Below are 11,601 nucleotides of genomic sequence, written 5' to 3'. Positions count from 1 at the left end.
CTGCGATGGGTCAGACATGCACTATTGCCTATAGGAAAATCAACGAAAAAATAGTACCATTAGTAAAGGCATACTCTACTTCAATGAACAAATGGGAAACTGTGGAGGTTAGGCCAATGCATGGATGTTTTTTGAAATGTTTTTGTAATATTCCAAAGCGTTCTAGGGCTTTCAAGAGTTTTGGAGAATAGTATAAAAGTTGTACATTATGCTACTAACCAAGCATGCGTCTAGTGTGTGTGACGAGTGGAGGCGAAAATTTTTTGAAAGTGTAGTTTGTTTGGATGTTGTATTATATAAAGGTTATGCTCCGTTTGGATTAGCTATTTTTGAAAATATTTTTAAAAAAATTTTATTGCAGCAATGTATATAAAAAAATTTTACTATAAAATTTTTTGAAATATTTGATATATTATATGGATGAGATGTTTATTGAGTTATTGTGTATTACTGTAACATTGTATTTTGAAAAACTTGTTTTTGAAAAAATGGCCAATCCAAACAAAGTTATGAGATTGGGCAAACTTTAGAATTTCTTTTCTTGTTTACTTATCTGATTATTTCAATATAATTGAATTACGAAATAGCAAATACCGTAGTTTTGGTCATTTAATTAGGCGTGTTGGTTAATTTCGGGAGGTAGCAAGAGATATTAGAATTTCATTTTATGAGATATTATTCAGTATTAGACTTTTATTTTGAGCCTTAACATAGTGTTGTAGACTTTTAATTTTGCCTCATAATTGAGAAGCTTCAAAATTTTTAAAGTTTATCGTTGACTTATACATTAAATAATAAGTTTATTAACAATACTAATGTCATGCACTTATGCTAGCAAAGCAACTCTTGACAATTAAAACTATCACTCTGTCCATTATGTCTGTCCACTTTTTTTGTCCAATGCAAAACCACGTAGTTACACTTGTTAATACTACTGATATGGTATATAACATTGAATGCATTTTTAGGGGGTGTTTGGGCTATGGCATCCATTAGCCCCCATTGGTTCCATCGTTGATTTCAATGGCATCTTAATTTCAAACCGATAAGATTATAAAGAAAAAGACAACTGATCACAAAACGAATCTCACACCATAGTGATCCCTATGAAATATTTTAAAAAGCTTCAGCAAGTTCACTTCCAATAAATACAAGTCTCGTTGGACATTTTTTTGTAGTATGAACTCTACAAAATTCAATAGAATTAACTAAACCACCAATATTAATTTTCATACTAAAAATTGATTGGTGTAAAAAATGTTCGCACCTTTGTACAAGATTATCAAATCGAATGCATAACGTTTGTAAGTATTTCATTTTGAAATCACATGAAAACGTGCAATTATATTTATTTCTATCCATATATCATTCATTTTCAAATATAAATTTTTATTATTATTTTAAGATCCATCTTCTGCAAAAACGCAATTCTTGAATGATCTACAGATTTTGTCATACTTTGAACTATTGTTAGACAAATCTTAAATTTTAATTATGTTGGTATAATTTTTAAATTTTTTTCAAATTAAAATGATATAATCTTTTAATTTATTTCAATAACGTAAATACCGTGCGTAGCACGGATATTCATACTAGTTTTAGTGGGGAATGTGTACTTATTAAAGAAGTACTTATTAACTACTATTTTGTAGTAGTCCATCTGAAAACCCATGTTTTTAGGAGATGTATCGTGTCATTCGAACTTGCAGCAGAAGATGGCTCTACTGTAACAAAGCTGTGAATGGAGGTTCAACTGAAACTAGTAGAGTCAATGGTGGTGTGAATGAGTCTTCTGGTGGTTGTGGGGCTGGTGGTCTGGGTGTGAATGGGTCTTCCTGTAGTGGTAGCGAGGCTGTTGGTGTGAAGGGGAGTTCTAGTGAGGCTATCCATAGAGTGAAGGCTGGTGCTGGTGGGCGAGGAGTGGTAGCAATGGGGAGCTAATGGGGGTAGGCGTAATCATAGTAGTAATGGTAATATGGGTGCTGATAATGGGGGTGATGGTAGTGGTAATGGGGGTAGGGCTGATGGATGGTTTGAGAGGTTGGATAGGATGATCTTTCACCCGACTGTGACTATGCGTTGAACAATTTATTGTGGTGGTTTCACCTTGTTTGACCTGGCTCGCAATTTGGTGAAGTTCATGCTTGGTTTTGAGAGTGACAAAGACATCTAGTTATGATGTCAAGAGAGTGTCAAAATCTAAAAGGTAGAGACAGGCAACACTTGAAGGCTGCTGAATTTGGTGCTTATCTCGGTTGTGGTTGAGATTCATGAGTTGAGAGGGGTATTTTCAAAGAAGTCAAAAAAGAAGTGGCTTGAGCTTCACCAAACTATTGAGAATGATATTAATTATTTACCTTCTCGTTCTCCGGAGGAGGGAAGGTACTATATGTATGCAGAGAGGTTTTGGATAAGGGAACTTCCATAAATTATCAAAAGTCAATGCTATTTTAATAGAATTTTTACATTTTATAATTAAGGAAATATTTATCCTTAACTGGTAATCCTATAACCGCTCTCTCACTTTACAATATGCTGTATGCATTGGTCCGTATCTTGTGTCTATCTGCATGGGTCAGACATGCACTATTGCCTATAGGGAAAAATTCAACGAAAAAATAGTACTATTGTAAAGGCATACTCTACTTCAATGAACCATAATGGGGGAAACTGTGAGGTTAGGCCAATGCATGGATGTTTTTTGAAATGTTTTTGTAATATTCCAAAGCGTTCTAGGGCTTTCAAGAGTTTTGGAGAATAGTATAAAAGTTGTACATTATGCTACTAACCAAGCATGCGTCTAGTGTGTGTGACGAGTGGAGGCGAAAATTTTTTGAAAGTGTAGTTTGTTTGGATGCTGTATTATATAAAGGTTATGCTCCGTTTGGATTAGCTATTTTTGAAAATATTTTTTAAAAAATTTTATTGCAGCAATGTATATAAAAAAATTTTACTATAAAACTTTTTTGAAATATTTGATATATTATATGGATGAGATGTTTATTGAGTTATTGTGTATTACTGTAACATTGTATTTTGAAAAACTTGTTTTTGAAAAAATGGCCAATCCAAACAAAGTTATGAGATTGGGCAAACTTTAGAATTTCTTTTCTTGTTTACTTATCTGATTATTTCAATATAATTGAATTACGAAATAGCAAATACCGTAGTTTTGGTCATTTAATTAGGCGTGTTGGTTAATTTCGGGAGGTAGCAAGAGATATTAGAATTTCATTTTATGAGATATTATTCAGTATTAGACTTTTATTTTGAGCCTTAACATAGTGTTGTAGACTTTTAATTTTGCCTCATAATTGAGAAGCTTCAAAATTTTTAAAGTTTATCGTTGACTTATACATTAAATAATAAGTTTATTAACAATACTAATGCCATGCACTTACGCTAGCAAAGCAACTCCTGACAATTAAAACTATCACTCTGTCCATTATGTCTGTCCACTTTTTCTGTCCAATGCAAAACCACGTAGTTCCACTTGTTAATACTACTGATATGGTACATAACATTGAATGCATTTTTAGGGGGTGTTTGGGCTATGGCATCCACTAGCCCTCATTAGCCCCCATTGGTTCCATCGTTGATTTCAATGGCATCTTAATTTCAAACCGATAAGATTATAAAGAAAAAGACAACTGATCACAAAACGAATCTCACACCATAGTGATCCCTATGAAATATTTTAAAAAGCTTCAGCAAGTTCACTTCCAATAAATACAAGTCTCGTTGGACATTTTTTTGTAGTATGAACTCTACAAAATTCAATAGAATTAACTAAACCACCAATATTAATTTTCATACTAAAAATTGATTGGTGTAAAAAATGTTCACACCTTTGTACAAGATTATCAAATCGAATGCATAACGTTTGTAAGTATTTCATTTTGAAATCACATAAAACATGCAATTATATTTATTTCTATCCATATATCATTCATTTTCTAATATAAATTTTTATTATTATTTTAAGATCCATCTTCTGCAAAAACGCAATTCTTGAATGATCTACAGATTTTGTCGTACTTTGAACTATTGTTAGACAAATCTTAAATTTTAATTATGTTGGTATAATTTTTTAATTTTTTTCAAATTAAAATGATATAATCTTTTAATTTATTTCAATAACGTAAATACCGTGCGTAGCACGGATATTCATACTAGTTTTAGTGGGGAATGTGTACTTATTAAAGAAGTACTTATTAACTACTATTTTGTAGTAGTCCGTCTGAAAACCCATGTTTTTAGGAGATGTATCGTGTCATTCGAACTTGCAGCAGAAGAAGGCTCTACTGTAACAAGGCTGTGAATGGAGGTTCAACTGAAACTAGTAGAGTCAATGGTGGTGTGAATGAGTCTTCTGGTGGTTGTGGGGCTGGTGGTCTGGGTGTGAATGGGTCTTCCTGTAGTGGTGGTAGCGAGGCTGTTGGTGTGAAGGGGAGTTGTAGTGGGGCTATCCATAGAGTGAAGGCTGGTGCTGGTGGGCGAGGAGTGGTAGCAATGGGGGAGCTAATGGGGGTAGGCGTAATCATAGTAGTAATGGTAACATGGGTGCTGATAATGGGGGTGATGGTAGTGGTAATGGGGGTAGGGCTGATGGATGGTTTGAGATGTTGGATAGGATGATCTTTCACCCGGCTGTGACTATGCGTTGAACAATTTATTGTGGTGGTTTCACCTTGTTTGACCTGGCTCGCAATTTGGTGAAGTTCATGCTTGGTTTTGAGAGTGACAAAGACATCTTAGTTATGATTCAAGAGAGTGTCAAAAATCTAAAGTAAGACAAGGCAACACTTGAAGCTGCTTTGAATTTGGTGCATTATCTCGTTGTGGTTGAGATTCATGAGTTGAGAGAAGAAGTCAAAAAAGAAGTGCTTGAGCTCACCAAACTATTGAGAATGATATTAAATACCTTCTCGTCTCCGGAGGAGGGAAGGTATCTATATGTATTGCAGAGGGGGTTTTGGATAAGGAACTTCCAAAATTATCAAAAGTCTAAATGCTATTTTAATAGAATTTTACATTTTTATAATTAAGAAATATTTATCTCTTAACTAATCCTATAACCGCTCTCGCACTTTAGCAATATGTGCTATGCATTGGTCCGTACGTGTCTATCTGCGATGGGTCAGACATGCACTATTGCCTATAGGAAAATCAACGAAAAAATAGTACCATTAGTAAAGGCATACTCTACTTCAATGAACAAATGGGAAACTGTGGAGGTTAGGCCAATGCATGGATGTTTTTTGAAATGTTTTTGTAATATTCCAAAGCGTTCTAGGGCTTTCAAGAGTTTTGGAAAATAGTATAAAAGTTGTACATTATGCTACTAACCAAGCATGCGTCTAGTGTGTGTGACGAGTGGAGGCGAAAATTTTTTGAAAGTGTAGTTTGTTTGGATGCTGTATTATATAAAGGTTATGCTCCGTTTGGATTAGCTATTTTTGAAAATATTTTTTAAAAAATTTTATTGCAGCAATGTATATAAAAAAATTTTACTATAAAATTTTTTTGAAATATTTGATATATTATATGGATGAGATGTTTATTGAGTTATTGTGTATTACTGTAACATTGTATTTTGAAAAACTTGTTTTTGAAAAAATGGCCAATCCAAACAAAGTTATGAGATTGGGCAAACTTTAGAATTTCTTTTCTTGTTTACTTATCTGATTATTTCAATATAATTGAATTACGAAATAGCAAATACCGTAGTTTTGGTCATTTAATTAGGCGTGTTGGTTAATTTCGGGAGGTAGCAAGAGATATTAGAATTTCATTTTATGAGATATTATTCAGTATTAGACTTTTATTTTGAGCCTTAACATAGTGTTGTAGACTTTTAATTTTGCCTCATAATTGAGAAGCTTCAAAATTTTTAAAGTTTATCGTTGACTTATACATTAAATAATAAGTTTATTAACAATACTAATGCCATGCACTTACGCTAGCAAAGCAACTCCTGACAATTAAAACTATCACTCTGTCCATTATGTCTGTCCACTTTTTCTGTCCAATGCAAAACCACGTAGTTCCACTTGTTAATACTACTGATATGGTACATAACATTGAATGCATTTTTAGGGGGTGTTTGGGCTATGGCATCCACTAGCCCTCATTAGCCCCCATTGGTTCCATCGTTGATTTCAATGGCATCTTAATTTCAAACCGATAAGATTATAAAGAAAAAGACAACTGATCACAAAACGAATCTCACACCATAGTGATCCCTATGAAATATTTTAAAAAGCTTCAGCAAGTTCACTTCCAATAAATACAAGTCTCGTTGGACATTTTTTTGTAGTATGAACTCTACAAAATTCAATAGAATTAACTAAACCACCAATATTAATTTTCATACTAAAAATTGATTGGTGTAAAAAATGTTCGCACCTTTGTACAAGATTATCAAATCGAATGCATAACGTTTGTAAGTATTTCATTTTGAAATCACATGAAAACGTGCAATTATATTTATTTCTATCCATATATCATTCATTTTCAAATATAAATTTTTATTATTATTTTAAGATCCATCTTCTGCAAAAACGCAATTCTTGAATGATCTACAGATTTTGTCATACTTTGAACTATTGTTAGACAAATCTTAAATTTTAATTATGTTGGTATAATTTTTAAATTTTTTTCAAATTAAAATGATATAATCTTTTAATTTATTTCAATAACGTAAATACCGTGCGTAGCACGGATATTCATACTAGTTTTAGTGGGGAATGTGTACTTATTAAAGAAGTACTTATTAACTACTATTTTGTAGTAGTCCATCTGAAAACCCATGTTTTTAGGAGATGTATCGTGTCATTCGAACTTGCAGCAGAAGATGGCTCTACTGTAACAAAGCTGTGAATGGAGGTTCAACTGAAACTAGTAGAGTCAATGGTGGTGTGAATGAGTCTTCTGGTGGTTGTGGGGCTGGTGGTCTGGGTGTGAATGGGTCTTCCTGTAGTGGTAGCGAGGCTGTTGGTGTGAAGGGGAGTTCTAGTGAGGCTATCCATAGAGTGAAGGCTGGTGCTGGTGGGCGAGGAGTGGTAGCAATGGGGAGCTAATGGGGGTAGGCGTAATCATAGTAGTAATGGTAATATGGGTGCTGATAATGGGGGTGATGGTAGTGGTAATGGGGGTAGGGCTGATGGATGGTTTGAGAGGTTGGATAGGATGATCTTTCACCCGACTGTGACTATGCGTTGAACAATTTATTGTGGTGGTTTCACCTTGTTTGACCTGGCTCGCAATTTGGTGAAGTTCATGCTTGGTTTTGAGAGTGACAAAGACATCTTAGTTATGATTCAAGAGAGTGTCAAAAATCTAAAGTAAGACAAGGCAACACTTGAAGCTGCTTTGAATTTGGTGCATTATCTCGTTGTGGTTGAGATTCATGAGTTGAGAGAAGAAGTCAAAAAAGAAGTGCTTGAGCTCACCAAACTATTGAGAATGATATTAAATACCTTCTCGTCTCCGGAGGAGGGAAGGTATCTATATGTATTGCAGAGGGGGTTTTGGATAAGGAACTTCCAAAATTATCAAAAGTCTAAATGCTATTTTAATAGAATTTTACATTTTTATAATTAAGAAATATTTATCTCTTAACTAATCCTATAACCGCTCTCGCACTTTAGCAATATGTGCTATGCATTGGTCCGTACGTGTCTATCTGCGATGGGTCAGACATGCACTATTGCCTATAGGAAAATCAACGAAAAAATAGTACCATTAGTAAAGGCATACTCTACTTCAATGAACAAATGGGAAACTGTGGAGGTTAGGCCAATGCATGGATGTTTTTTGAAATGTTTTTGTAATATTCCAAAGCGTTCTAGGGCTTTCAAGAGTTTTGGAGAATAGTATAAAAGTTGTACATTATGCTACTAACCAAGCATGCGTCTAGTGTGTGTGACGAGTGGAGGCGAAAATTTTTTGAAAGTGTAGTTTGTTTGGATGCTGTATTATATAAAGGTTATGCTCCGTTTGGATTAGCTATTTTTGAAAATATTTTTTAAAAAATTTTATTGCAGCAATGTATATAAAAAAATTTTACTATAAAATTTTTTGAAATATTTGATATATTATATGGATGAGATGTTTATTGAGTTATTGTGTATTACTGTAACATTGTATTTTGAAAAACTTGTTTTTGAAAAAATGGCCAATCCAAACAAAGTTATGAGATTGGGCAAACTTTAGAATTTCTTTTCTTGTTTACTTATCTGATTATTTCAATATAATTGAATTACGAAATAGCAAATACCGTAGTTTTGGTCATTTAATTAGGCGTGTTGGTTAATTTCGGGAGGTAGCAAGAGATATTAGAATTTCATTTTATGAGATATTATTCAGTATTAGACTTTTATTTTGAGCCTTAACATAGTGTTGTAGACTTTTAATTTTGCCTCATAATTGAGAAGCTTCAAAATTTTTAAAGTTTATCGTTGACTTATACATTAAATAATAAGTTTATTAACAATACTAATGCCATGCACTTATGCTAGCAAAGCAACTCCTGACAATTAAAACTATCACTCTGTCCACTTTTTCTGTCCAATGCAAAATCACGTAGTTCCACTTGTTAATACTACTGATATGGTACATAACATTGAATGCATTTTTAGGGGGTGTTTGGGCTATGGCATCCATTAGCCCTCATTAGCCCCCATTGGTTCCATCGTTGATTTCAATGGCATCTTAATTTCAAACCAATAAGATTATAAAGAAAAAGACAACTGATCACAAAACGAATCTCACACCACAGTGATCCCTATGAAATATTTTAAAAAGCTTCAGCAAGTTCACTTCCAATAAATACAAGTCTCGTTGGACATTTTTTTGTAGTATGAACTCTACAAAATTCATAGAATTAACTAAACCACCAATATTAATTTTCATACTAAAAATTGATTGGTGTAAAAAATGTTCACACCTTTGTACAAGATTATCAAATCGAATGCATAACGTTTGTAAGTATTTCATTTTGAAATCACATAAAACATGCAATTATGTTTATTTCTATCCATATATCATTCATTTTCTAATATAAATTTTTATTATTATTTTAAGATCCATCTTCTGCAAAAACGCAATTCTTGAATGATCTACAGATTTTGTCGTACTTTGAACAATTGTTAGACAAATCTTAAATTTTAATTATGTTGGTATAATTTTTTAATTTTTTTCAAATTAAAATGATATAATCTTTTAATTTATTTCAATAACGTAAATACCGTGCGTAGCACGGATATTCATACTAGTTTTAGTGGGGAATGTGTACTTATTAAAGAAGTACTTATTAACTACTATTTTGTAGTAGTCCGTCTGAAAACCCATGTTTTTAGGAGATGTATCGTGTCATTCGAACTTGCAGCAGAAGAAGGCTCTACTGTAACAAGGCTGTGAATGGAGGTTCAACTGAAACTAGTAGAGTCAATGGTGGTGTGAATGAGTCTTCTGGTGGTTGTGGGGCTGGTGGTCTGGGTGTGAATGGGTCTTCCTGTAGTGGTGGTAGCGAGGCTGTTGGTGTGAAGGGGAGTTGTAGTGGGGCTATCCATAGAGTGAAGGCTGGTGCTGGTGGGCGAGGAGTGGTAGCAATGGGGGAGCTAATGGGGGTAGGCGTAATCATAGTAGTAATGGTAATATGGGTGCTGATAATGGGGGTGATGGTAGTGGTAATGGGGGTAGGGCTGATGGATGGTTTGAGAGGTTGGATAGGATGATCTTTCACCCGGCTGTGACTATGCGTTGAACAATTTATTGTGGTGGTTTCACCTTGTTTGACCTGGCTCGCAATTTGGTGAAGTTCATGCTTGGTTTTGAGAGTGACAAAGACATCTTAGTTATGATTCAAGAGAGTGTCAAAAATCTAAAGTAAGACAAGGCAACACTTGAAGCTGCTTTGAATTTGGTGCATTATCTCGTTGTGGTTGAGATTCATGAGTTGAGAGAAGAAGTCAAAAAAGAAGTGCTTGAGCTCACCAAACTATTGAGAATGATATTAAATACCTTCTCGTCTCCGGAGGAGGGAAGGTATCTATATGTATTGCAGAGGGGGTTTTGGATAAGGAACTTCCAAAATTATCAAAAGTCTAAATGCTATTTTAATAGAATTTTACATTTTTATAATTAAGAAATATTTATCTCTTAACTAATCCTATAACCGCTCTCGCACTTTAGCAATATGTGCTATGCATTGGTCCGTACGTGTCTATCTGCGATGGGTCAGACATGCACTATTGCCTATAGGAAAATCAACGAAAAAATAGTACCATTAGTAAAGGCATACTCTACTTCAATGAACAAATGGGAAACTGTGGAGGTTAGGCCAATGCATGGATGTTTTTTGAAATGTTTTTGTAATATTCCAAAGCGTTCTAGGGCTTTCAAGAGTTTTGGAGAATAGTATAAAAGTTGTACATTATGCTACTAACCAAGCATGCGTCTAGTGTGTGTGACGAGTGGAGGCGAAAATTTTTTGAAAGTGTAGTTTGTTTGGATGTTGTATTATATAAAGGTTATGCTCCGTTTGGATTAGCTATTTTTGAAAATATTTTTTAAAAAATTTTATTGCAGCAATGTATATAAAAAAATTTTACTATAAAATTTTTTTGAAATATTTGATATATTATATGGATGAGATGTTTATTGAGTTATTGTGTATTACTGTAACATTGTATTTTGAAAAACTTGTTTTTGAAAAAATGGCCAATCCAAACAAAGTTATGAGATTGGGCAAACTTTAGAATTTCTTTTCTTGTTTACTTATCTGATTATTTCAATATAATTGAATTACGAAATAGCAAATACCGTAGTTTTGGTCATTTAATTAGGCGTGTTGGTTAATTTCGGGAGGTAGCAAGAGATATTAGAATTTCATTTTATGAGATATTATTCAGTATTAGACTTTTATTTTGAGCCTTAACATAGTGTTGTAGACTTTTAATTTTGCCTCATAATTGAGAAGCTTCAAAATTTTTAAAGTTTATCGTTGACTTATACATTAAATAATAAGTTTATTAACAATACTAATGCCATGCACTTATGCTAGCAAAGCAACTCCTGACAATTAAAACTATCACTCTGTCCACTTTTTCTGTCCAATGCAAAATCACGTAGTTCCACTTGTTAATACTACTGATATGGTACATAACATTGAATGCATTTTTAGGGGGTGTTTGGGCTATGGCATCCATTAGCCCTCATTAGCCCCCATTGGTTCCATCGTTGATTTCAATGGCATCTTAATTTCAAACCGATAAGATTATAAAGAAAAAGACAACTGATCACAAAACGAATCTCACACCACAGTGATCCCTATGAAATATTTTAAAAAGCTTCAGCAAGTTCACTTCCAATAAATACAAGTCTCGTTGGACATTTTTTTGTAGTATGAACTCTACAAAATTCATAGAATTAACTAAACCACCAATATTAATTTTCATACTAAAAATTGATTGGTGTAAAAAATGTTCACACCTTTGTACAAGATTATCAAATCGAATGCATAACGTTTGTAAGTATTTCATTTTGAAATCACATAAAACATGCAATTATGTTTATTTCTATCCATATATCATTCAT

The 11,601-nt window shown here is 33.4% G+C and overlaps 1 protein-coding gene across 1 annotated transcript; it reads left to right on the top strand.

Annotated features, from left to right (window-relative positions):
- The first annotated feature begins 1,975 nt into the window (after positions 1-1,975).
- On the top strand, positions 1,976-7,082 carry LOC113752601 (trihydrophobin-like). The gene is made up of 3 exons (XM_027296704.1): positions 1,976-2,040; positions 4,290-4,584; positions 6,822-7,082. Exons 1-3 carry the CDS (start codon positions 1,976-1,978, stop codon positions 7,080-7,082), a joined length of 621 nt encoding a protein of 206 aa, XP_027152505.1.
- Positions 7,083-11,601: the final 4,519 nt, after the last annotated feature.

The sequence above is a fragment of the Coffea eugenioides genome, chromosome 11 (assembly GCF_003713205.1).
Source record: "Coffea eugenioides isolate CCC68of chromosome 11, Ceug_1.0, whole genome shotgun sequence".
Classification (NCBI taxonomy): Eukaryota; Viridiplantae; Streptophyta; class Magnoliopsida; order Gentianales; family Rubiaceae; genus Coffea; species Coffea eugenioides.
Note: the sequence above shows the minus strand (reverse complement) of the source record. Positions and strands in the feature narration are given on the sequence as shown.

Excerpts from the sequence above, each read along its gene's own strand:
- LOC113752601 (XM_027296704.1), top strand. The coding sequence starts at position 1,976 with ATGGGTGCTGATAATGGGGGTGATGGTAGTGGTAATGGGGGTAGGGCT. Across the intron at positions 2,041-4,289 it reads GCTGATGGATGGTTTGAGAG|CAGAAGAAGGCTCTACTGTA; the intron begins GTTGGATAGGAT and ends TCGAACTTGCAG. Across the intron at positions 4,585-6,821 it reads TGCTGATAATGGGGGTGATG|GAGATGTATCGTGTCATTCG; the intron begins GTAGTGGTAATG and ends CCATGTTTTTAG.